We start from the raw sequence: 23,120 nt of genomic DNA, 5'->3' as shown, positions 1-23,120 counted from the left end.
TCAACTTTTGTCTTTCTGAGTTGTTACGACTCCTGAGGATATATGGTCTGTTTATGGCCACACACTATTTAGTGCCAAGCGTGAAGAGAGATTTGACTCAAAGATGCCATTTCTACTCAATACTATGCCTGCTGACCAACGCAAAGACGTGTCACCCTGACATGTCCCACCAGAAACACAGTCTACAGTAAAAATGCCCAGTAACTGAAGGCAGTAAATGTGAGGAATCAGTACACTGATCAGAAATTGTCTGTCATTTCTGTAGAATTGTTGCTTTATTTTATTCTGTTTTGGATTTGCAGGCTTCTTATCATTCTGTCTCACTATTTGTGTCTCACTCTGTATCTTTTCTGTGTGCGTACATCAATTTTGCATGCCTTAAAAGTCAGCCAAAGAGTTGAAAGTGGATCTGCAAAAGAAATAGGGGGGGTAAGCATGGGGCAGAGAAAGAGACAGAGGAGGGATTTTGAGTCTGTGGGAGTCCGGGGGCGGGGGGAAAGAGGGGAAAAGGTAAGAGAGGATAATACGTATGAACACGCATGAGGAAAAGTCTTCAGAGCAGCTGCGTCCTCAGTCTAAACTGGGACCTCAGGGAGACGGAGCAGTGCTGAGTGGGCGTCTGGTAGATAGTTAGTGCTGGTGTGGAGGTTATACAGAGGTTACATGTAGGCTTTGTGTAGTTGTCATCTGTAGGCGTCAGGACTGAATGATTTATTGCAAACAATTCAAGTGGGCTTTTTTTATTGCAGTGAAGGTGTAGATTGGGGGTTGGCATAAAGTCCTAGGATTTATTTTTCACTGATCAGCCTGGAATGAAGCTGATATTTTGTTCATGATGTCCATAACTGTAGTAGCTTATTACCACTGTATCCATTGTGCTGGTATGTGTTTCTGGCATGACTGTGTAAAAGTAAATATTGGCTCTGGCCTGATTTAGGATGAATATGGCAAGTTCAGAGTAAGGACACATTTCTCCAGCTAACAGAGTTACAGGAAACAGAAATCATTAGGGATAATTGCTTGAGGAATACTTACGGTTTCCTAGTGTCAGTGGCCCATGAGCGCAGTGGAAGTAGAAATAAGGTTTGGGTATTTCAGAGTTTGATTTGGCAGGCTTGAAGAAGAAGTCAGTGAACTGGCTTAATGGTTGGAGATTGTCTTACCTGGACAGGAAACAGGAGAGGTCTAACAGCTGTGTAAATGATGCAGATAAGATCACAGAGCAGCAAAGGGTGCATGGCCGCACGGAAAGAGGAATTATCACTACTGTCCTGCATTGGTATTTATTGTGTCTGTAGATCTCTTTCTGACAACATCAGGTTTGGATGAACAGATTAAAACCTCCTTTTTCAGTAGCGACAGGCTTTTTCTGGTTCCAATCAATCTCTCCCGGATGGAAAATCCCAGTTAAAGGAACCAGCTCTTTTGCCATGCTCACTCCTATTACCTTAAACCTCCCCAGTAGTATGAGCCATTTTTATTTTTATCACCAGCAACAACATAACAGCACTAAATCACATTTTAAAACTATAGCAGTCACCGCACAAACCAAGAAAAGCTTATCTGCCTCATTTATTTGCAGAAAGATGGTTATTATCGCAAATATTTATTGCAGATCGCATATGGGAGCCGGTGACCTCAGCCATCTATGCTTGACTGCTGAGGCCTCAGATGGGACAGGAGGGTGGTGGGGGGGAGGTAGGGAGGGGAGAACAGCGGGGAGATGTGGAGAGATGCCACGTGGGAGAGCGAATTAATGAGGCACCAGCTCTATGACAGTGGCTGTGTGTCTTTCTGCTGCTTTTACTGCATGGCTGCTTAATAATATGCTGCTTTTCATATCTCCCCAGCCACATTTTTATCATATGATGCATGTTTATGAATGTGGGAGTCTGTGCATGTGAGTGAATGTCAAAAACGAAGCAGGCAGGTGAAGAGATAGAAGTTGTTGTACTGTTTTATTGTTACTTCAGTTAAGTCCCACCTAAGCAAAGTCAAAGGAACAATAACATACATGCAGCATCACAATGTAGAAGGCTAAAAGGCTCCAACTGACTCAGCAGCTATCATACATTTAATGAGTGTGGCTACTAATCTTCAGCACTAATTACAAGCCAAGATGTATTAAGATCTTAATGGCTTAGTAAAACTGTTTTTGGGGGGATCTCCTGATGTTGGATGTAAAACCATGTCTGCCGTGTGCAGCGCCCTAATTATAACTAAAAAACAAATGCAATTAACACACAATAGATTCAAAAATTCTGATCATTTCTGCTTTTACACACAGTTACCAGCTGACCTCTTCATTTAGTGATGTTGTACCCACCTACTCAAGGTTCTCGTCCGGAACACTCTGTTTAACCTAACATGCGACCAGATTCTTTAATCATAAAGAAGATCTTTTCAAATGCCACATATGTAATATAGGATTGTGTCTGGACAATTAGAATAAGTGGAAATAATTTGTAAAATGAAAACCTGTGCTGGACAGTAAATAAAGTTGTTTTGGGGAGTTTTGGAATGAATTTCAAGAAGGAAGTGAGTCTCAGGAGAATGAATGGAAATTTTTAACAGTGCCCCCCTTTCCCGGCAGTTGCTCATCACCGACTGCCCCTCTCTCATATTCTCCATCCCAGCTCCCCTCTCCTGACCCCTCCCCCAACATCCCTCCTGCCTCAGGACTTGAGTTCTTAGTTAAAGACATTTTAATAGCTTCCTTTTCTAAACAACCCAGCTGCCAGAAAAGCAGATAGTATCTCTGGCACAGAGCGCCTCCTGGAGGCTGTTCATTAGAGATGTGGCAGTCGGAGCTACAGCATCACGGAGGTGTGGAGACTGGCACAGAGTACGCCACTCCTTCCTCTTCCACTCAAGCTGCTGTGTTGAGTTCTCAGCACTAGATGGCATTGGCAGTGTGCTGTAGCTTCTGAACCCTGTTCTTCCTGTTAAAGGCTCAGCTCAGATAAACTCTGTGAGACATTACACGCTGTCTTACTGTCTTGTTCAGAGTCTAATCCACAACACGATCACATCAATCTGAAGTTGCACATGGAAACTGTTTTGCCATTCTGAAAAACAGTTTCCTATTGCATTGAAGCAAGCACACTCACAGGGGGCAGAATAGAAGAGGCAAATGTGACGTGTGTTTGAAAAAGTCTCACAGTAACTTTTTCAGATTCAAAAACCACATTCTTTCCATGTAGCATTTTTCCAGAACTTCTACACAGCAGGGTGACACTATACATTTATACAGCCACCTGAAGCATCATCGTAACAGGCTTCAGGTAAAAAAAAAAACAAAAAACACTCAGTTTAGATCTCGTGTGTCTTCCTGTTTGCAAGAGAGATGGTGTACTGTGGTAACGCATCTGCACGCTGAGGTTTTACCGAGAACAGAACATCAGAATGGCTGTTAGATGATATTAACTGTGATGTGATGTTGTTAGAGTGCTTCTAGTGTTTCCAGTATTAGAAACGAAAGTCACCACAAATACACAGTGATATGTTGAAACTCTCGCCTGTGAGCTCTTTGCAGGAGCTCCCAGCAGTCTTCTGAACAACTGCTGCAGAAACATACTGATCACTGTTGGAGATTAAAGCATAAAAAGACATAAAAACTACTCTAGCTTACATTCTCTACAGCTGAGTTTCTAAGAAAGTGATCATGGATTTACTTCATCTGAAAGTTTTTAGTCTTCAGAAATCTCCTCCTGCCTCTGTTTTTCTTCCACTGCTCAGTTCACAATTCTTTTTCTTTGTGATACAGTCAGTGAACTGTATCCATTTTTGCAGAGGGGAACACGTATGTGTGCGTGCTGTGTGAGAACATGGGTGTAGTGCAGCCAGAAAGAGTTTGACCCGGTGTCCCTCTTGTAGCTCTGTGAGTGCCAGGGGCCAAACTGTAGTCTGCTAAGAGCCCAGCACCCTTGAGTGACAGCATCCTTCCTGTTGTGGTCACCATGGGAACAGGAGAGTGTTTTCCCAAGTAAACTTAGCGGAGCACTGCACCACATCAAACACTGCTGCCATGAGTCAGCCTCCAGCTCAACGGGGAACCTAACTATAGCAGAGCTAACTGCTTACAAGGCAGTGTGCAGCAGTTTTAATGGACTGTGGTTTCCTACTTGGCCTAGTTGGCTGAGGCATTTGAAGTCAGTAAAATGGGTTATGTTTGTCTTTTGCCTAAATAGTTAACCTGCGTGCATATGCAGCATGCACACTGGCATCCAACCTCCTGCAGATCTTGTGTACAAAACTACTACTCAGTCGTCTTTAGTGTTATTTCAAACAGTAATTGTTCTGCCATGCAAGAGGAATTATAGAGGCTGAGGCTCTACATCTGGAAAACATTACCTACACAAATGATGGCAGCACACTGCCCTATACACCCCAGTGATGTCATTTTTTACAGAGGCTTGCACACAAATTAACCCCGGTCACACACAAACACAAGGAAGCATATGCAAGCACACATGTGCTCAGGCATACTGTAAGAATTAACAACACAAGTGCAAACATACAACCAGCACACTCAAATATACGCTAACATTTTATTTTATGGCACCTTTTTTTAAAAATGTTTTTTACTTAAATTAATTGTAATAGTTTTGGGTAGTTTATTTGAAAGTAAATTTGAAAATGTAAAACTGTCTTCACCTGCTATAAAATTAAAACATTGCTGAGTATAATGTAATATAGCATTAACCCAGTATTTTTATGTTGTTGTTTTGCCATTAAGTAAATAAATGACTAACGTACTTCTTTAACCGTTTCTTGTGGTTGTGGTTTGTCTTCCCTTTTTGTTTAAAAATCCAGGTACAAGTTCACAGCAATATATTTTTAGTCATCTCTCTATTACCTGTTTATTAATGTTACCAAATAGATCTTCTGGAAGTTTCCGTTAACTGTCAAAATGTCATCATTGTTTTCTTTTTTCAGTCGGAAATTTCTCTACTGAGAAGCCCAACAGGGTTCTTAGTAACTTTATAACTTCTGTTATTTCTCCTGAAGCCACAGTCACAACTATCCGGTACTTTCCAACTTATGTTAGTGATCAGACCTCATCCTCGTACGATGACATAATACATGACATATTGTAATACACTTAAGCCAACACAGCACTTCTCCTGATATTAAATACATGCTCTTTTTATGCTCAGTTTGCATTTCGGTTTAAAAAGTCATGCGGGGAAAAACAACTAATTATTGCTATAAAGTTTTACACTTAAATTAGGGCATGTTAACATAAATGACAACTTAGCATCACTGTTTTCTTTGCTTCTTTTAAATTATGCTATCTCAGCCTCTGTTGGGGATATTTACATAGCTATAATTAATGGAAACATGCAGTGGTTCGTTTACATCATCATCAAGATAGCTGTGTAACATGGGGACTCTGCTGGCAACTAGAGGGCATGTTTGTGTGGGCATATTTGCATGACAGGACCATTGTGGAGGCCTGGCATACAAACAAAGCCCAGCTCTGTGGTTTCAGTGTGTAATAGCTGCAGCTATAAGGCATGTTGCACTGAAGAGCCTTTAGTGAGAGGCAGTGGATTTAGAGGCAGGGGGCGGTGATGGTGGGTGCGGTTAATGTTTCTCTTTCTATCCACTTTGCACTGGACTTATGCACTGTCATCTCCTACTGAGTGGGGCACGTTAATATTTGTGCACTGTGTGGGAGAGAAATTGCGATTCGGCATGTGCTCGCCTTTGTGCATCTTTCTGTGTGCTTGTGCGTGTCGTGCTGTTTATATTTAGCTGTGTAAAGCATTATAATAATGAGTGTTTATGTGGGTGGTGGGTGGGATTTTCTGCCACTTTGACATGGACACTAATGACCTTAGTCACGACCTAACAACATCACCATGGTTACCTCCTACTCGCTGCAGGGATCGAAGAGTGTGCAAATGTCTGGACCTATACATTATGTGTGTCTGATGGCCTTTGAAAACTGTGCAGATACAGCTACATTATTATGTGTTATAGACAGACTGTGCCCCATAGTTTGGGGAACCAGCTCTTTTTTATTCCCATGATGCTTTACATATACAACAATGAAGTATTTGTTTTTTTTAAAAAAATCTCTAAATGAGGAGCATTGGAAATACTTTATAGTGCCATTTAAAGCTAAATTTAGTCAGTTTCTTCAACTATTTTGTACAAATCAGGGATTCTTTTAAGTAAAACATGAGCTTGCAAAGCTGAAGTGCACTGACAGCATCATACTTATCAAGCACTTCATACATATTTATTAGCTTATAACCTGCCTTGGCCTGACTTAATATATTTATTGCCTTAATCCTCACCCTTTCTGCTAATGTTGGCTTAGTCCAATCCTTATGTTGTTGTAAAGCTCAAATTATGTCATGTTGTGGCACCCAAAGCAGTGCAGGCATGTTTTAAGATGCAATTTTTGGATGTTTTAATGATGAATTAGGGGTAATTCAAGGGCAAACTCTTTTACATTCTGTATATAAATACACTCTCAGAATTAATTATTTTACATATTATTTTAGTGTCTGGAGTTAGTTTTCCTTCCTCTAATATGTCCCTTAGGGCATTTTTTTTAGAATCATTGTTGCATTAAGGAAATATAGTTTAGAGAAGTATTTTTTTGAGCAGTGTTTATTTAATTGACAAGTTCCTCAGCCTGTCACAGTCACATGCTTGCATTTGTTCGTTCTCTCTCAGCTCCATCTTTTCTTCCTAAAACAAAACCAGAATTTATGAGTGAACCAGAATCTAAGCTGCAAAGCTCCTTTTCAATGACCTTTGCCTGACAATGGTACTGCTACGTTTTTATTTTGCCAAAATGTATGTTTTGTTCTGCCTCTGGTTCAACAAGTGCAACTGGCAGGGAAAACAAAGGGGATTTCATAATGAGAATTTCAAATTGTCGTAAAACATATGAAAACCATTTTGTTGCGAGAGTCCACATTTTTTCACTCAGTGCAGCCACACACAGTGAAAATGAAACATGAAGAATAAAGCAAGACCAGATGTTATGGTGACATGAGAAAAATTAGTGTGGTATAAGTGATTGTCACGGCCGCTCAGGGAGATCACAGGTGATGTAATGGAATTTTATGTATTTCAGTCAGTGTCCCGATGTATATGTGCTGAGCAAAAGTTAAGAGAATTTCACACGTTACAGTCCTAAAACTCCACATGCATGCTTCATCTGCAAAGCCACCCACTCCTCACTTTCCATCCACCTCCCGTTCAACAGCCTCTCTCACCACTCCACAACTCTCTCCCAAGAGTCTCACACTCTGCCAACCTCCATTCTGGACCATTACATAGAATTTAGTGCAGCAAACAGGCACGTACATAAACACATACCACAATCACTCTTTCTTTTTTTAAAAAAAACAACAGTTTATTTTACCCAATCAGCCAGAATGTGGGGTTGCATGTCTGTGCTTTAGGTCCTGTCGTCAGTGCATAAACCGCAATTGCACAAACATGGCCAGCTTCAGGAAAGGACCCGCGTAACTGGAGGACAAATGGGGAGGGAGAAAGCTGCAGAATGAAAATCATGAAAAATTACGTAGGTTGGTGTGTGTGTCTGAGAGAGTCTGTGCAGCTGGTTCTGGTCAGCTGACAGCTATTGAAGACTGTGATTTGTTGGATGAGCTGGGCTGGGCTGAACCACGCACAGCTGCAGTTAGTGTGTGTGTGTGTGTGTGTGTGTGTGTGTGTGTGTGTGTGTGTGGGGTAGGGGAAGAGAGAGAGAGAGAGAGAGAGAGATGTAAGGCTGCCAGTGTGTAAGCTCAGCAACAGCAACATTAGGAGCTGGAGACTGGAGCAGAGCAGTTCAGTAAAAAACTGATCAAAGCTTGCAGAGAAGTGTAGCTGGAGGGGAAGGTGAGGCAGGACACGGAGGGCAGGATGGAGCCCTGATTACTGCACTGGGCTGCGACAGAGCACAGCACCACTGGCTGGACCAGGGGCTGAACTGAACTGTGTCATCAGGGCAGACGGCAGGGAACCTCAGTCCAGGTGAAGCCTGTACTGTTGGACGGGATTAGGCTGCAGCAGTGGATGATGGGTTGTTCGGCCAGTGTGGTCCTGCTCCTGCGTTCGGTGGGCGGGGCCGACTGCGGTCACATGTGTTCACGACAGGACCAGATGTCACTGGATGCCGCCACGCCTACTCTAGAGGGTTACACCGCTACCACCTCACCTCTGACCATCATTGTAATGGTAACCAGCACCCCATTCACTGCCAAATGCATGTGTGTGCAGGTTGTGGGGGCTGCAGTATGTGGATGTGGAGTAACTGTGTGCTCAGTGGCATCAGATTTTCACGTTTGCAGTGTATGCTTTTTTGAGAAAGAGGCATGTCTACAACTAGGAGATATAAGTCGGATTTCAGTTTCGATTGTTCTAAGCATTAACTCCAACTGTGTTTAAACTTAGTTCTGGCTTTCTGCATTTACTCCATATTTTCAAGTTTCCTTGTTCAACTTTCTTTTCTTTTTCGTGCCACCTCTCCCTTTGCTGTGCCTTTGTTGCAGAGGTTGATCTATGATCGGTGATTGGGGCCTGGTTGTTTCCCCTCACAGCTGAGAGGCAGAAAGACGGAAATGGAAAGGAGGAGAATAAGGGGGGGATGGTGGGGTCAGACATGAGGAATCTAGTTTCTGTGGGAAAAAATCTGCTTTCTCTGCATATGGCCCACAGAGAAGATGATAAAAATAGCTATTTAAACAGAACCACTATTAAGAGGGTGCATGAGAGCTGTTTTATTGTGTGAATCAATGCATGAAGGAATGAATGACTGGATAAGAGAATCGGGGGTGAATTACATGAAAGTGCACGTGTGTTTCTTCTTAATGACTTTTCTTTTTCAGTGCAGCGCTGCATGTCAGCCATCTGTTTGATATCTGTATCCTCTAGTCTTGGCAAGAAAGATCCTGGTTTCTATAAGCCCAGTGGAAAAAATGTCCGAGTTCTGGCAGTGGGGGGATCTTTACAGTCACCCCTTTCTTTCTTTCCCTTCATATACCCCGTCTCTTCTGGTGCCCTTTGTCTGCTCTCTGTAGTCAACGAGAGTCATGATAGTTTTCACTGCAAAGTCATGTTAGTCTGCAGATTTGTGTACTGTAAGTATAAGAGTATCAGCTTTTCTATTTAGGCCAAGTGCTGCTTGAAACTAGTGCACTAACTCTGCCTTTTTCTGGACTTTATTGCATGTCATAGTAGGAGATTCATCATTGCCCATCATAAAATGCAGCCTTGTTGAGGAAATGTGTTCTACCCTAAATTAGCCACCTTATATATATGTGTGTATATATATATATATATATATATATATATATATATATATATATATATATATATATATATATATATATATATATTTTTTTTTTTAATATATATATATATATATATATATATATATATATATATATATATATATATATATATATATATATATATAAAAATAAATAAATAAAAAACAGCAGCAGGTTTCTGCAGCTCATTTTCACACTTAAAGATGAATATCCAATGTGTGATTGACCGGTGGCAGTTCACAGAGATGTCTAGGCCAAATTTGTCAGTGCTAGTTTTCAAAAAATTTTGTAACAGATTTGCATTAGACACTTTTGCATATAGGGAGTCAGGCTGTTGCCTTGAGAAGGTCAGATGTAGCTTTGGTGAACCTGTTTTGAAGACATGGATGAAAACAGCTTAAGATAAGATATAAGTTAAGATAACGCTTTATTAATCCCACAGTGGGGATATTTGCATTATTCCAGCAGCTAAGATATTGCAAACATTTAGGAAATGTAGTAAAAAAATAACCATTCATTATTTATACACCGCATAATCCTCATTAGGGTCACAGTGGGGCTGGAGTCTATCCCAGCTGACTTGGGGTGAAGGCAGATGGCACCCTGAACAGGTCACAAAATATCCAAAGTAACCAAAATAAACCAACTAATTGTAGAAATGCGCATGTCAGTGGTATTGCACAGATTCTTTCATGAATGGAAATAATGACCTAAGTGTTAATATTGCTAAGATTATCTATATTGCACAGATTTTATGTAAGTAGTAAAATACCCACTTAGCGTATGTTCTTGTATATGTATAAAAGTAAAAAATAATATAGCACAGTCTATATTTAAAGTCCAGAATATTCATCATTCACAGAACGTGTCTGTATTGTACCAAGAGTCTGTATTGTACTGAGCTTGAATCTGCATCTATACATAAATTCTACACAAATGCAGTATTCCACATGACCAAAGCCATTTCTTAAAATTTCTTGAAAACCTTATTTCTGGTCATAAAACATCTACAAGAACCTACGTCAGTAAAAATGTTACCCGAGCTCGCCTTTACCTCCCTCCATCTCTCCATCCAAGCTTGACACTCTGTCTGTCCTCTTTGATATTGAACTCTTTAGTCTTCTTGAGTGGCTTTCGGTAATGTTTCACTGCTTCGTTAGTTGCTAAGATGTGTGAATTTGTGAAATATTCATCAGTTCCCTGTGCGGCCAGCTCTGCTTATGGTTTGCAGAATGCTCTTCACATTGCTGAACAGACGGAATGAAAAAAAGTTTGGATAAAGGCAAGACATGTAGAAAAGGGTTCATTCAAAACATCAATCAGATTGCCCCTAAAGAAGCGGCAAACACTGTTTTTCATCAGAGAAGTGACTTATCTGAGAAGTATGGGTCCCCATTAGTCCCAGTGTGTCTCTTACCAGACCCTGTATTGCTCTAATGATGTAAAGCAGATGGCTTCTGTCTGGGTTCTGCTCCTCTCTGCTGTCTCAGCAGCTGTCTCCGTCCCCCTCTCTTACTCCCTGTCAATCTCATACGCTATTTTTCCTCTTCCACATTCCCTCCTCTCCCTGTTTTTGTCATGGTTCCCTCACATCTTCCCCTTAACTGAATGATAAGCCCCTTAAATCTGTGCTTGAGAATGACACAGAGCAGCTTGTGCAAAGGGGTGAAACCTATGATTCGTCTCTGTCTTCGCTGGCTGCTTATCTATCTAAATAAATTTCCTTTTATTTATTCCCTCCCCCTTGTCTCACTCCATTTTTCACAGTTATGCTGGAGGAAAGCCATCCTGTGAGACACCAGTCTAGTGCTCCCTTTGGTCCGTCCATACAGCTGCAGTTTACCAACATCAACACCCACTCTACCTTACCCCTGCTAAAAGGGAGGAAGAGAGAGAAAAAACAGAGGAGCGCGGGACTGAAAGAGAGATGTTAAAAGGGATGTTTAATAGGGTGAGAACAAGGGAGCAAGGAAGAGAGAGAGAAAGAATCAAAGGAAAAAGTAATAAAGGCTGCTGAGGATGTTTGATGAGATGAGGAAGCTGTAGAGGAGAGGAGGAGGAGGAGGAGGATGGAGCCAGCTGGTATAGAGGGGAAGAAGGATGGAGGGAAGAGGAGAGTGAAAGAAGAGCAGGAGGGGTTCAACTGCTGCTGTTATTTGCTGCAGACGTTAAATAGACTTGAAGGAGTGCATTGGTAGGAGCCTAATTATGATTCACTGCTTCAGGCACAAAACATCAAAGATGTATTAACAGTTATTAAATTAGGAAAACATACAGTGGTCTTGGAAGTGTCCAGCTCTGGTGGACTTTCAGGATTATTGTACTGTTTCATACACCGAATCATAAAATCACATCATAGAATTGGATGCAACATTAAATGACAAGATGCTGGGTGAAAGTAAAAAAACATAACAAATCTTGGCATACGACAACTTTTTTGCATTTCACACATCTGTATCGAGCCGTTTCCATCACATGCCAAAGTGTCACACCACTTCAACCTCTGAGCAGACTGGCTCTCCAGATCGTTTGACCAAAATCAACTGCCACTGCTTTTGGGTTTCCCCTTTGAACGAAAGCCAAATTTCTAAAAGCATTAGCATTTCTACACTTCCATGTTTTATTTGTCACAAATATTTTAAAGATCAAGTTTATGTGAATGACAAAATAGAATATTTTATCTTTCCATGCAGATTTTACCTGCCTCTACGATAAAATTACGTTTACACGTTTAACAGGAGGCCAACATTGTTGTCATTGCCCTGCATCACAAAGTAATTAAAAGGGTTGCTCGAGGGAATGTAATGAACATGACCTGATGTACTAGTCACCCAGCTAGTGTTTCTCTCCCAAGACTGCCTTAGCTACCTCCTCACATCCAGAAATAAACTGATGGGTTAACAAGGTATATAAGTTGTTGTATCATCAAAACGTGTTTCCTCTTGTTCAGATCTCTGTTCTGCTATGAGGTTAAATGTGGGGAAGTGACTGTCTGTGTGTTTGCAGGCAAACATGATCGTTTTTGTATATTTATGTATTAACTCTAATTCATTTTATTGACAGCCTGTACCAATGGGTACTCTGTATGTTTTATTTGTGTTTTTATTATTTTTTTGGTAATATATATTTTATCCGTACTGTACATTGGCCTGCAGAGAGTCTCATGTAAGGACACAGATAGCTTCAGAATGGGAAGTTGTTGGTTTGTGTGCTTGTTCATATCTGTTTGTATGTTTCTGTGCATGTGTGGCCTCACGTTGGATGAAAGAAGATAAAATGCTGAGAGTTTGACTCAGATTCTGTTTGAATGCATGACGGTGTTTAATCATGTATGTTGTTATATTTAATAAGGTGGAGGTTCAAAAGAATGATTTTCTAAAAGTTTTCACCTCATGAGTTGTCTTCTATGATATTCAAAGTCTGATTGTGATGTGTAAAATCTTGAGAACCTGGTTGGTGGATTTTTTTGCTCAACGGGGAATTTCTTGCTGTTGCACTGTGCGTGTGTGGTTTTGTGTTTGTGTGTGTGTTGGACACCAAACATCAACTTCCTCTGCATCCACGTGTGCCGACACAAACTCATAAACCTCCTTAGTGCTAGTTCTGCTTCTGAAAGAGCACATGCCCGCAATGTGCGTTTTGTATAGTTTACTTTGAGTTTAGTTTTTTTTTTGAGTAATACTGGAACCTGTTACTCTGGCAATGAGCTTCAGGAGCAAAATCACATTCAGGAGGAAAATAAAGAGCAAACGAGTGCGATCGGATTTCAACCGGCTGAGCATTGTACGTATTTGTTGGTTTCTTTTTGTCTATGGTAGATGTTACAAATATTAGTGAACATGAATATCACGTCTGTGAGTTACTATCAGAGGCTTACATTTTTGACGTCAATCTATATCATAAGGGTGATTTAAACAAATGTAATGATTATAGACCACAATTCTGTCTGTGGTCTTTATACGTTACAGATCGTTTATGATGATTGTTAGGTGCTTCATTTCCTCTTCTTGGGGAAGATTTATTAGTTGAGCGAGAACCAGACAGAAGAGAATACATGAGAATTCAGTGTGTATATGTATTATTGCCGAACACCTGGCAGAGATCATGCTGCGTTACAGTATCTAATAGACGGCATCTCGTGAAGGGAAAGCCACACTTTCCTCTGAAATATTTACACTGATGTCACATGGGTCATAGTAGAGTCAGATAGAAACCCCAGGTTTCATCCACCTGCCTGCATGTTGCTTCTCTCTAAACTGACTTCATGCCATTTATGTGCTCTTGGGAGTTTCCCAGAATAGCAAATTAGTCACCAGAACAACAACTAATGATTATTTCGACTGTCAGTGAGGGGATTGAGTTTTTTTTTCGAATTCATTGATAAGTTGTTTGTCTATTAAATGTCACAGAATTGGAAACAATTTCCATCATGATTTTTCACAGTCCAAGTAGACATCTTCAAAATACTTGTTTATCCAACTAATAAGAATCTTGAATAGATGTTTCATTTATACTTAAAGAAAACAAGGTAAAACAGGAAATTCTTAAACTTGAGAAGTTTAATGAGAGCATCAGTGATTCTAAGGGTTGACAATTAATGAATTCATAGACTTATTGTTTAAATGCAATATAATACAGCCCTACATGTTCAAACAGAAATAAGGAACAAAAAAAATGGAAACTACAGCTCGAGACGATTAATAGATAAATTCTGATTGTAATACTGTACAGTATTTAAAGGACACAATCTGGGTGGTAGGAGCAGAATTGAGGCAGATGGTTGTCACCTTTAGTTGGGTTACATTCTTGCCTTTGTCTCCTTTTGGTCTGGAGCCAAGAGGCCTGTTCTGACAGTTAAAGTAACTGTGGTGGGTAAAAGCTCCGGTCTACACGGTGCATGTGAGCCAACCCAGAGATCATTACTTCTTCCGCCTTCCTGACCACAGTTTGCTGCAGCTCTTGCTTTGCTGCTGTTGCTGTTCTCTGAATGACAGAAGTAAATTGTAAAACGTGTAAAATATTGCGTTTGTGTGACTCACTGATGAGTTACATAATCCTTTTGTAGCCTCAAATGTCTTTGAGAAAAGAAAAAGTTAGACTGTAATGGATTGTTTTGTCCCATGTGCATTTTCATTTTTCAAGTTCTGGTTTGGTACTTTGTGTTGCATGCATTTAAAAATGGTATTTAAAAAACTACGTGAAAAGACTCTTTCACATTTGGAATATTAGAAATGGCAGTTATTTCAGTCTTGTTGGTATAAATATGAAGTTTCATTTCGTTTAGCACAGTTTCTTTGTGCCCAGTTAAATTAACCTGTCTTATGCTAAGCCTTAAATTGTCTCAGTTGATTTAAAGGTCAAACTCACACATATGTATTGCTCAGTGGGGTGCGTCCAAACCTCTCTTCAGCTGTAGTGCTACTTCCTCTACATCATATTTAGGTCCTAATGATGTCATGGTAAAACACAGGAAATGCCATGCTCATGACTATATTTCATTTTCCAGAATGGGGATGATTATGTGCTGGTTACGGTGAATTTACTGTGGCTATTTCTATCTTCAAGCCTTATATTTTTGTAGGATTCTCCATTTGGTCAGTGAGACTGCCGTTGGTTCATCATTTAACATGACACTACACTGCATCTTTGTCACTGTTCCCCTGTGGGAGTATAGATATGAAGTATAAAGTAGCTTGAGATACAGATTTGCGTTGGATGTTAAGAGGTTTTATATTGATGCTAATATGATGCTTAAATTACAGAACATTAGATTTATGATACTGTATTTTCAGGATTGTAAAACTTTTTAATTTGACAAGTAAAGAATGTTTACACTCCACTTTATTTAACAAATAATACAAAGTTGTCAAATTTTCCTAATCAGAAAACATAAAATATCAATTCATGTTTCATATGAAGTTGACCAAGTCAGCTTTAAGGCATTGACACTTTATGATAGTTGATGTATGGTATGGTATGGTATACCAACCTTATGCAAATACTGATCAAATATCTGTGTTCTCATTTGCAGCAAGAGAAGCCTAAGCTGATCGACCCTCTTGACTATGAGGCTGTCATCTCTGAACTGGGGGATGAGCTGAAGGAGGACCCTCTGCGAGATTTGCTCCTGTTCCCTGACAATGATTTCTCGGTAAGTCTGTCTTTCTTTTGTCTGATGACATGATGCTTCAGTGATTAATGCAGTCGGAACAAAAAAGGCTCTTGGCTCAAATTTGAATCCTGGTTTTATCAGTCTAGAGTAATGTTTTTCCTATGATTTTGTGACACTCACACACAGATAGGGAGGCTTCACTTCTAAATCCTCACAGAAAGTTTCTTCTTTTAGCTTTTCATCTTGTAACCAGAACCTGGTCATGTATTTTCCTGGTTTTAAGTCTTTATTAGGTGATGTAGAGATGAAAAATGAGAAGACAGCAGGATGGAGGATAACATGCATCACAGGTTCATAGTTTGTAAATATAATGTCTTAAAATATCTTATTTTGTTTGACCAACAATGAAAAAACCGCAAAGAAATTTAATTTACAGTGATATGTAACACAGAAAAGTAGTTGTACTGGATAGTTGTAGCTAATATTTACTCTTACACTTGATAAATGACTGCATGTTACCTTGGCTGTCAGTTGGCTAATTGATGTTTCACCAGACTATACTTTCAGTTTCAGCTAACGTGACCTTTGCGTGACATTTCCCTGCAGTAAATGCAGGGAGTCCCCTCTGACCTTACATGTCAGGAAGAAGACCACTGCAGTATGACAACCTCTTTTTAAAAGGGCAGCTAACCTGCTGGAAATGAATTGATCAAGACGTGCACACACCCGTCCACAATGTCTAGATATATAGAAACAATACGCTGAAGCTGTTCTACTGTATCAGTTACAAATTGAACTGGCAAGAATTTAAAAGAATGAAATGACTATTACAAATCCCTAGAAGCGACCAAACATTTGCGCTATTTTTAAAATCTGTTTACAGTAATGATGCAAGAATGTCAGCTGTTAATTTGACAATGATGTATCGATGTTTAAAATTCAATATGTGGCACCTTTTACCCCAGCATGGCACATTTATTCACACTAATCATGCATGTTGAGCATTACCGTCTTTTCATTACAGTCAATAATTTATTCTCTCTGGCTCCCTTTAGCTCTTTGTTCATTAGTACCTTCATTACCGTGCTAATGCGTTGCTGTAGACACAGATCCACTGCACATTAAAATGGACCTAATTGGCTGCTTATGGTAAAGGGATTCATTTGCTTGTGGACCCCAGAGCTGGAGCTTTAATGCATGACTCTGCTGGTTCCCAGCTCTGTCTGGCTATAGAAAAATCTCCTCTGATTTTCTTTTTCTCTGCAGCCTACAGTCAATTTCCCAACTTGTAAGTGAGAGGGGGGTTGGCAGAGTATTGCTAAAGCACAAAAGGCATTTACTAGATGTCCTTCTTTACCAGCTGGATAGTGAACTCAGCTCTGTGGCCAGCTGATTGAATAAGGTGTAAATCAAAGTCTGAATCTGTTCAAAGATCTTGAGCACTGACTTGTTTTCATTCCCCTTCTGCAGTCACATGAAGAGATATTTCTGTATTTCTTTGTGAATGTAGACGTCCATCTGAAAGATTAAATGTTGATTTTCTGTTTCATGGACGATAAAATGTACTTTTTATAATTAAAGCTGCATGATTCATAGGTGAGGTTCTGAGTTGTAGGTCCCATCAGGACTGAGAAAGGAAATGTATGTCAAGAGATTTGACCTGATTTATTCATATTCACATCAATAAATTTGGCCAGAAACAATTTTGAGAGAAGGAATGAATGAATATTACATTAAAATGCTGAATAGCTTTATGCATATCCTCTCATATCGTACCTCAGGAGACGTTAATATGTGAGCAGTAAAGCATTATAAGGCGCTGGAATAAGACTAAGAGTCTGCTGCCATGTTGTCGGCTCTTTGAGGCTGTACTTTGGCACAGCGGTGCTTGGAGCTAAATGCTAATACCAGCATGTTAATATGCTCACAATGATGGGTTCTGTTGCTGTGATTACCTGCAGCTTAACACACAGATGGGTGTCGAATTAAACTAAAAAACAACAACTTAGTGTAGTAGGAGGGTCCATCGTGAGCCTCCAGATCAGCTTAAAAGCTTGTTAGATTCACCAAATGTAGAAATATACTCTATTCATCCAAAAGGTATTTGCTCTTTTCGGGTTTTGATGATTTTAAAAAGAAATTTGTCTAACTTGCCAAGTGTTCAGTTTGCACGTGTCTTCGCAGTGGGATCCACTTCTGTTGCTCCTTTTAATTAAAATTAAACTTGAGTTTGTTTGTTGAGCCTAAGGAATGAAGTCATTGTGTGCTGCTGTACAGATTGTAAAGCCCTCTGAGGCAGATTCATGATATTGGGCTGTGAGATCTTGTGACTCATATTGTTTTAATACTCATCTAAGCATAGCATATTGTGTTTATTTCCTTGTTTACTCTTGTTTTTTTTTTTTTATTTGCAGTAGCCATGATTTTTCCCTGAACAGAGTAATTGGCTCAGACAGAAAATGGAATGAGGGATGGATGATTTCAATATTAATAATAATCATTGTTTCCATCCAGGAAGTCAGGTTTAACATAGAGAGATGGTGAGCCTTCCAGAACCTGATTCATTTCTTTAGTAGATGGCAACCTAAACAATAGCCACAATCCTCACATTTTTCTTTTCTCTGCAAGGTTAATGTTTTATTACATGTTGTAATTGTAAAGGATGTTTGTAAAAGTGTTTTTTAATACTTTTGTGGTGGCCTATCTCTGCTGTAATACTTTCCTATTTCTTGTCGTAATAACAACCCCTCTTCTGTTCCTCCAGGTATCCACGGTGCCTCAGGAGAGACGAACTCTCAAGTCAACTGTTCCTGAGGGGGCAGAACTTCAGGCTGAATGTCTGCTGGTCAGACAGGTGCGTGTTTGACAACGTGTTTCCTCAAGACTTAACTGAAGCCACTGTGGTTTTAGATTAAAGCGGTTTCAGTTGGTGGTTAGCTCTGTCAGAATGTTCCTAGTATAGGCCACCCTGTTACTGGTGGAACGTCTTCACCGAGCCTCTGAAACAAACCAGACATGTGCACGTATCAGAGCTTATTTCAGATCGACCGGCAGGAATCTCAAGGGCTCAGTGGAGAAGTAATATCCGAGTAGACGGAAACTCCCCAGACATCACTGTCACAGCTCACTAGAGGCTAGCATGTGTGTCTGACTCCCTTTGCATGTGTGTGAGTGCTGCCCTGTCTGACGCTCATATCAGATAACATGTTTGCTCTTTGTAATTTGTGACGTCGTTAACAAATTGTCTAAACAAATGGATTAAAGAGAATAGTGACATGCCACTCAACAGGCAGACAGGATGTGAAACTCTCCTGCAGTGTCTCTGACTCAGTGTTCTGTACACGCCTTATGAGAGTTCTATTTCAACCAGACATGTCTTTCTCTGGAGATGTAAAGATATCTTTATTTGCAGATTCCCCCGGGGACGAAGTCTTAATTCAGTTCCTTTTATAATTTAAATAATCTAATGATGGATCACAGCCTGTACATCAATAACTAGGCCCTTTACTGTACACTGGCTGCAGCTTTCTTCACTGTCTGTAGATATTTCAGCTGCTCTGAGTCCAGAGAGGCCATCATTTTGGAAAGTTAATATTTAAAGTTAATCTTCATCCTCTCCTCCAGGCCTGCAAGTATTACAACTCAGATCTAAATGTGGTGCAGTTCAAGTATGATGACTACGCTGGAGATTACCGCCTGCTGCCCAGGTATTATACTCTTAACAATACTGACCTGAACTTTTGTATTGAGTTCTGTACTGTACTGAGTCTATGCAAATTTGGACAAAGTTTTTGAAAAACCTTCTGTGTTTTGACAACATTTATGTCCTATATGGCAAAAATCTGTTTTTATTGTGTTTTGTGGTTGTTATGAATTTGGAGGTGTAGTGTAAAAGCTGTGACGATATGATATTGCTCTAGTCTTCCCAAAACATGAGACCCTCCCAGTTTTACAAGCAAGTAAGAATTTTACTGAACTGCTCCCAGGTGAGTCATTCTGAATGAGCAGCTGCCTCACAGACTGCCTGAACCCAGTGGATTACTTTTATTTTTGATGGCAATGTCACCACAGCAAGAGGAAAATACTTACTGTTAGCATGTTGTGTGGCTAATGTTAGCATTAAGTATGATTGTATGCAGGTCAGAACTATGTGGAAATGGTAAAGCTGAGGAATGTTCAACGACAGACACACAATAACACAGATCTGAAACCAATAAACAAGAACTGGGTGTGTTACTGTGTTCTTCCGCCTGTTGTGTCTCAGTATGACCTAAGCTTGGCCATTGTTTACATCTGTTTGCTTCTTTCTTGCTCTCTGTGCTCGCCTATACTGTATTTTAATACAGCCAAATTCCCAACAAAGTTGTTGTCATTCACATATTTTTCTGTTTCTATTGTTAGTATGAAATAGTGACTGAAATACAGACCAATAAGACTACATGTTAACCAGCAGTCACTTCACAGCCATTTTCAATCTGCTCCTCACATTACTGATTTTATAACTGCAACATTATTAGACAAACTCACCATCCACATAAGTTTAACATGTGTGCTGTGCTTTGAATTTGGAGATATTTTTGTGTAAAATGATTTCCCAGAGGGAAAGTGAGAAGAGGCAGAAGGTCTTGGTCTCACACACTTGTTCTCAGTCAGCTGCCGTGCGGCCAGCAGTTTTTCTCTGTGATGTCAACAAAACAATAAAGAAAAATGGGTATATTTTGTTGACGTTAAGCATTTGATACAACTCTGATACTGATATCAAAACTCAGGCACCACGTTGCCGCAGAGAAATTTAGAAAGGGTACCTAGCTCTGCAGGTTCTTGTATGCCTTTAATGTGCTCTTTGTGAACTCTTACTAAACTCCCATAAAGCTTAGTTTTATTAACGCATAGCGTAAATATTCTGTGCATTACTTTATATTGTATGATTATATACTACAGAAATTCCAAAAAGGTAGATGGATTCAGGTTTGTTTGACCTCCTGATTTGACTAATGATGTGCTGTGTTTTTACCTCATGAACACTCGGGCCCATGAGTAGCTGCTAACATCAAGGATAACCGCAATTTATTACACTTAGGTGAGAGGTCATTAACAAGAGCGAGATGGTGGCCGGTGTTGAGTGAAGGAGAAGCGGGAGTTGGAGAGCATTCCACTCATAAGAAATGTTCACTTTCAGTGCCCCCTCCAACTGTTTTTCTTTTGAATGTCAGTCCTCAGTCAGACACCCAAGCAGTTGTAAGGCATAACCAGCCATTCTGTGCCCAATCTATGTACAAACACTCGGTAAATACCAATGTGCCCCTTTAATATACAGAAGAAAATGTTAAATATGTTCTCCTTTTAAATAACGCTGTTAATGGATTTGTCTGTTATTTCCTGTTCATTATAAATGTATTTCCATTTGTGAAGAAAAACTCAAGTATGTGACACCTCCTTGGAATCACACACTTTTTTGTGCCCAAGTCTTGTCCTGTTGGTCCTTGTTATGAATATTAGGAGCAGATTAATTCAGATTCAGCAAACTTTATTTGTCTCCAGGGGGGCAATTAAATTAAGAGCTACGCATATTCCTGATTCCCTAAACTTTTCTTTCAATGTAACAGAATGGAACTTAAGACACATAGAGGCAGTGGATTTATTGCAGGCAATAATGCTGCTCTTTACAATGAGCTGAGTAGTTTTCAGTGTTTTAGGCTTTTCTTGACATTTCTACACAGATTGCCTCAGAATTACGAAAACTGCAAAGTTCAGATGCATCAGTTTGTGCGTCTTTAATCAGAAGAGGTGCACACACACAGTTGTGTAAGTGCCGTAACACCACAAATCAACTTTCATTTATTTTCATTCCTTTACTTCTCCTGTGTATCATAGCCTATTTTTTACACTTCTTTTAACATAAAATACATCATCTAGATGCACCTGGATACATCATTAATGATGTTTCCTGGGTTATCGGGTGTTTTAGGTCTTTCAAATTCACACCTCATCACCCAGGCAACCCAGCTGGGGTAGATCAAGCCCAGGCTTGTGTCCAGATAGTGCTACACCACCCACGAGTATCTAGTACATATTGATATGTCGGTCAGAATACAACTGACAGTGTGACTCAGACAAATGTGAAACATCATAGATTAATATCTGAAACAATAATGTTTTTTTCAGGGTTCACTGAGTGTGAGTTAGCAGAAACATTAGTAGACTTACTGATGTGCTGTTTGCTGTACACAGCCGGCTGTGTGTCAGATTCTTTCCTTTGCCTTTGATAAATACCTGCAGCATCCCACAGCAGCAGAAATGATGAGTGCTTCTTTAAACTGAGGGTGATGTATGCATTTACACACATGGTACAGCAGCGGTAACTTCGTTAACACAGGAGTTAATAAGAAGGTCTGTTTTCCTCAATGCATCCAACAGGTCAGCTGTTCCGCTCAGATTTCAGATTTATATGGTGAAATTGTTTGTTAAAAAAATAGAAAAGCTTCTCTTGATGAATCCTGAACTCCATCAGCGCTGTCAGGACATTTTTATTAAAATAAGCCATCATTATGGAGAAAATTAAATTTCAGTGTTGTAACTGTGTTATAGGACTGGAGTTATGGAACTTTTTAGTAGTTCAAATAAACATGGGTCCCTCAATGCTTGGCTGTAGACTACGCCCTTGATTCAATCAGTCACTCTTTAATTTAAATCAGGCTGTCTGTCAGTCAGCTGGAGGTTTGTTAGTCCCTGTGAGACTGACCCAGAGCAGCCCTGTAGTGACTGCTCTCAACCACAGGAATGTCCCTCTTGTGTCCCCTGGGTTGCCACTGTATTCTTTCAGTCAGTTCACATGACCTCTGAAATGACATCCAGGGTGAACTATAGAATAAGATGCCATTTAAACACAAACTAAAGCACAATACTGCTAAAATATAATGTCATCAAGTTCAGTTGTCCTGTCATTTCAAATGTGGGAAACACAGCTATTGTATCACCTGTTTACTGAGCTAACAAGCCAACCAATCAGTCACTGTATGCTCAAAGATTTACACTCTGGAAGCCACAGCACAGTGTTGTCACCACTGTGATTTGAGCGGAGCGATCTTCATTTGTGCAGGCCAGTGTTAGCATTCCTGTGTCAGTGGCCAGCCCACAATCACCAGAAATTTTTCTAAACATAGTCCAACAAGGGATTTTGTCAGACGGCTTTTACGACTGTGTGACTTTTAGCAGAGGGTGGCTCCAGTGTTGTTCTCCACAGACTGCAGTCTCGCTGTCTGCAGCTCACAGCACACACACAAAGGGATTTTATCCCATGGCTTGTGCACAAAGAAGGGTCTGCCTGTGAAATCAGTGGAGCAGGATCAAGGAAGGACTACCTATTGTTGACTCCTGACAGAGAACGATGGAGCAGAGTCAGCCACCCACAGTTGTGTGCACTACTCAAATGGAGAGCACTAATTGAATTCCAGAAATCACTTTCTCTTTCCATCAGTATATTTCATTATCAGGGCTGCACATTCTTTTAACATCTTCCCGTCCCTTCCACATTCCTTTATAGGAAACTGTACAAAGCAGAGAAGCTGCCATCCCACTCCTTTGAGATTGACTATGAAGATATGGACAAAGATGAGGTCAGTAATGACCATGTTCTGTCAAATGCTTTTCAGAGTGAATGCATTACATACTCTACACATCCTGCGTCTCATGTTTAAATTAGTTTA

At 40.1% G+C, this 23,120-nt stretch overlaps 1 protein-coding gene across 7 annotated transcripts in view; it reads left to right on the top strand.

Moving 5' to 3' along the window:
• The window catches only part of dock10 (dedicator of cytokinesis 10), a 63,976-nt gene that overhangs the window by 10,678 nt on the left and 30,178 nt on the right, over positions 1 to 23,120 (top strand). For 3 of the 7 annotated variants that reach the window (XM_055012330.1, XM_055012335.1, XM_055012334.1), the window contains exons 1-5: positions 7,786 to 8,208; positions 15,334 to 15,453; positions 18,179 to 18,268; positions 19,039 to 19,121; positions 22,958 to 23,030. In XM_055012330.1, the coding sequence (XP_054868305.1) occupies positions 8,047 to 8,208; positions 15,334 to 15,453; positions 18,179 to 18,268; positions 19,039 to 19,121; positions 22,958 to 23,030 (528 nt within the window). In that variant the 5' untranslated portion in view covers positions 7,786 to 8,046. Of the gene's footprint in view, positions 1 to 7,785; positions 8,209 to 12,922; positions 13,086 to 15,333; positions 15,454 to 18,178; positions 18,269 to 19,038; positions 19,122 to 22,957; positions 23,031 to 23,120 lie in introns of those variants that run through there. The other 4 variants (XM_023297812.3, XM_055012329.1, XM_055012332.1 and 1 more) reach the window with 3 other exon arrangements.

Source organism: Amphiprion ocellaris, chromosome 7 (assembly GCF_022539595.1).
Source record: "Amphiprion ocellaris isolate individual 3 ecotype Okinawa chromosome 7, ASM2253959v1, whole genome shotgun sequence".
Classification (NCBI taxonomy): domain Eukaryota; kingdom Metazoa; phylum Chordata; class Actinopteri; family Pomacentridae; genus Amphiprion; species Amphiprion ocellaris.
Note: the sequence above shows the minus strand (reverse complement) of the source record. Positions and strands in the feature narration are given on the sequence as shown.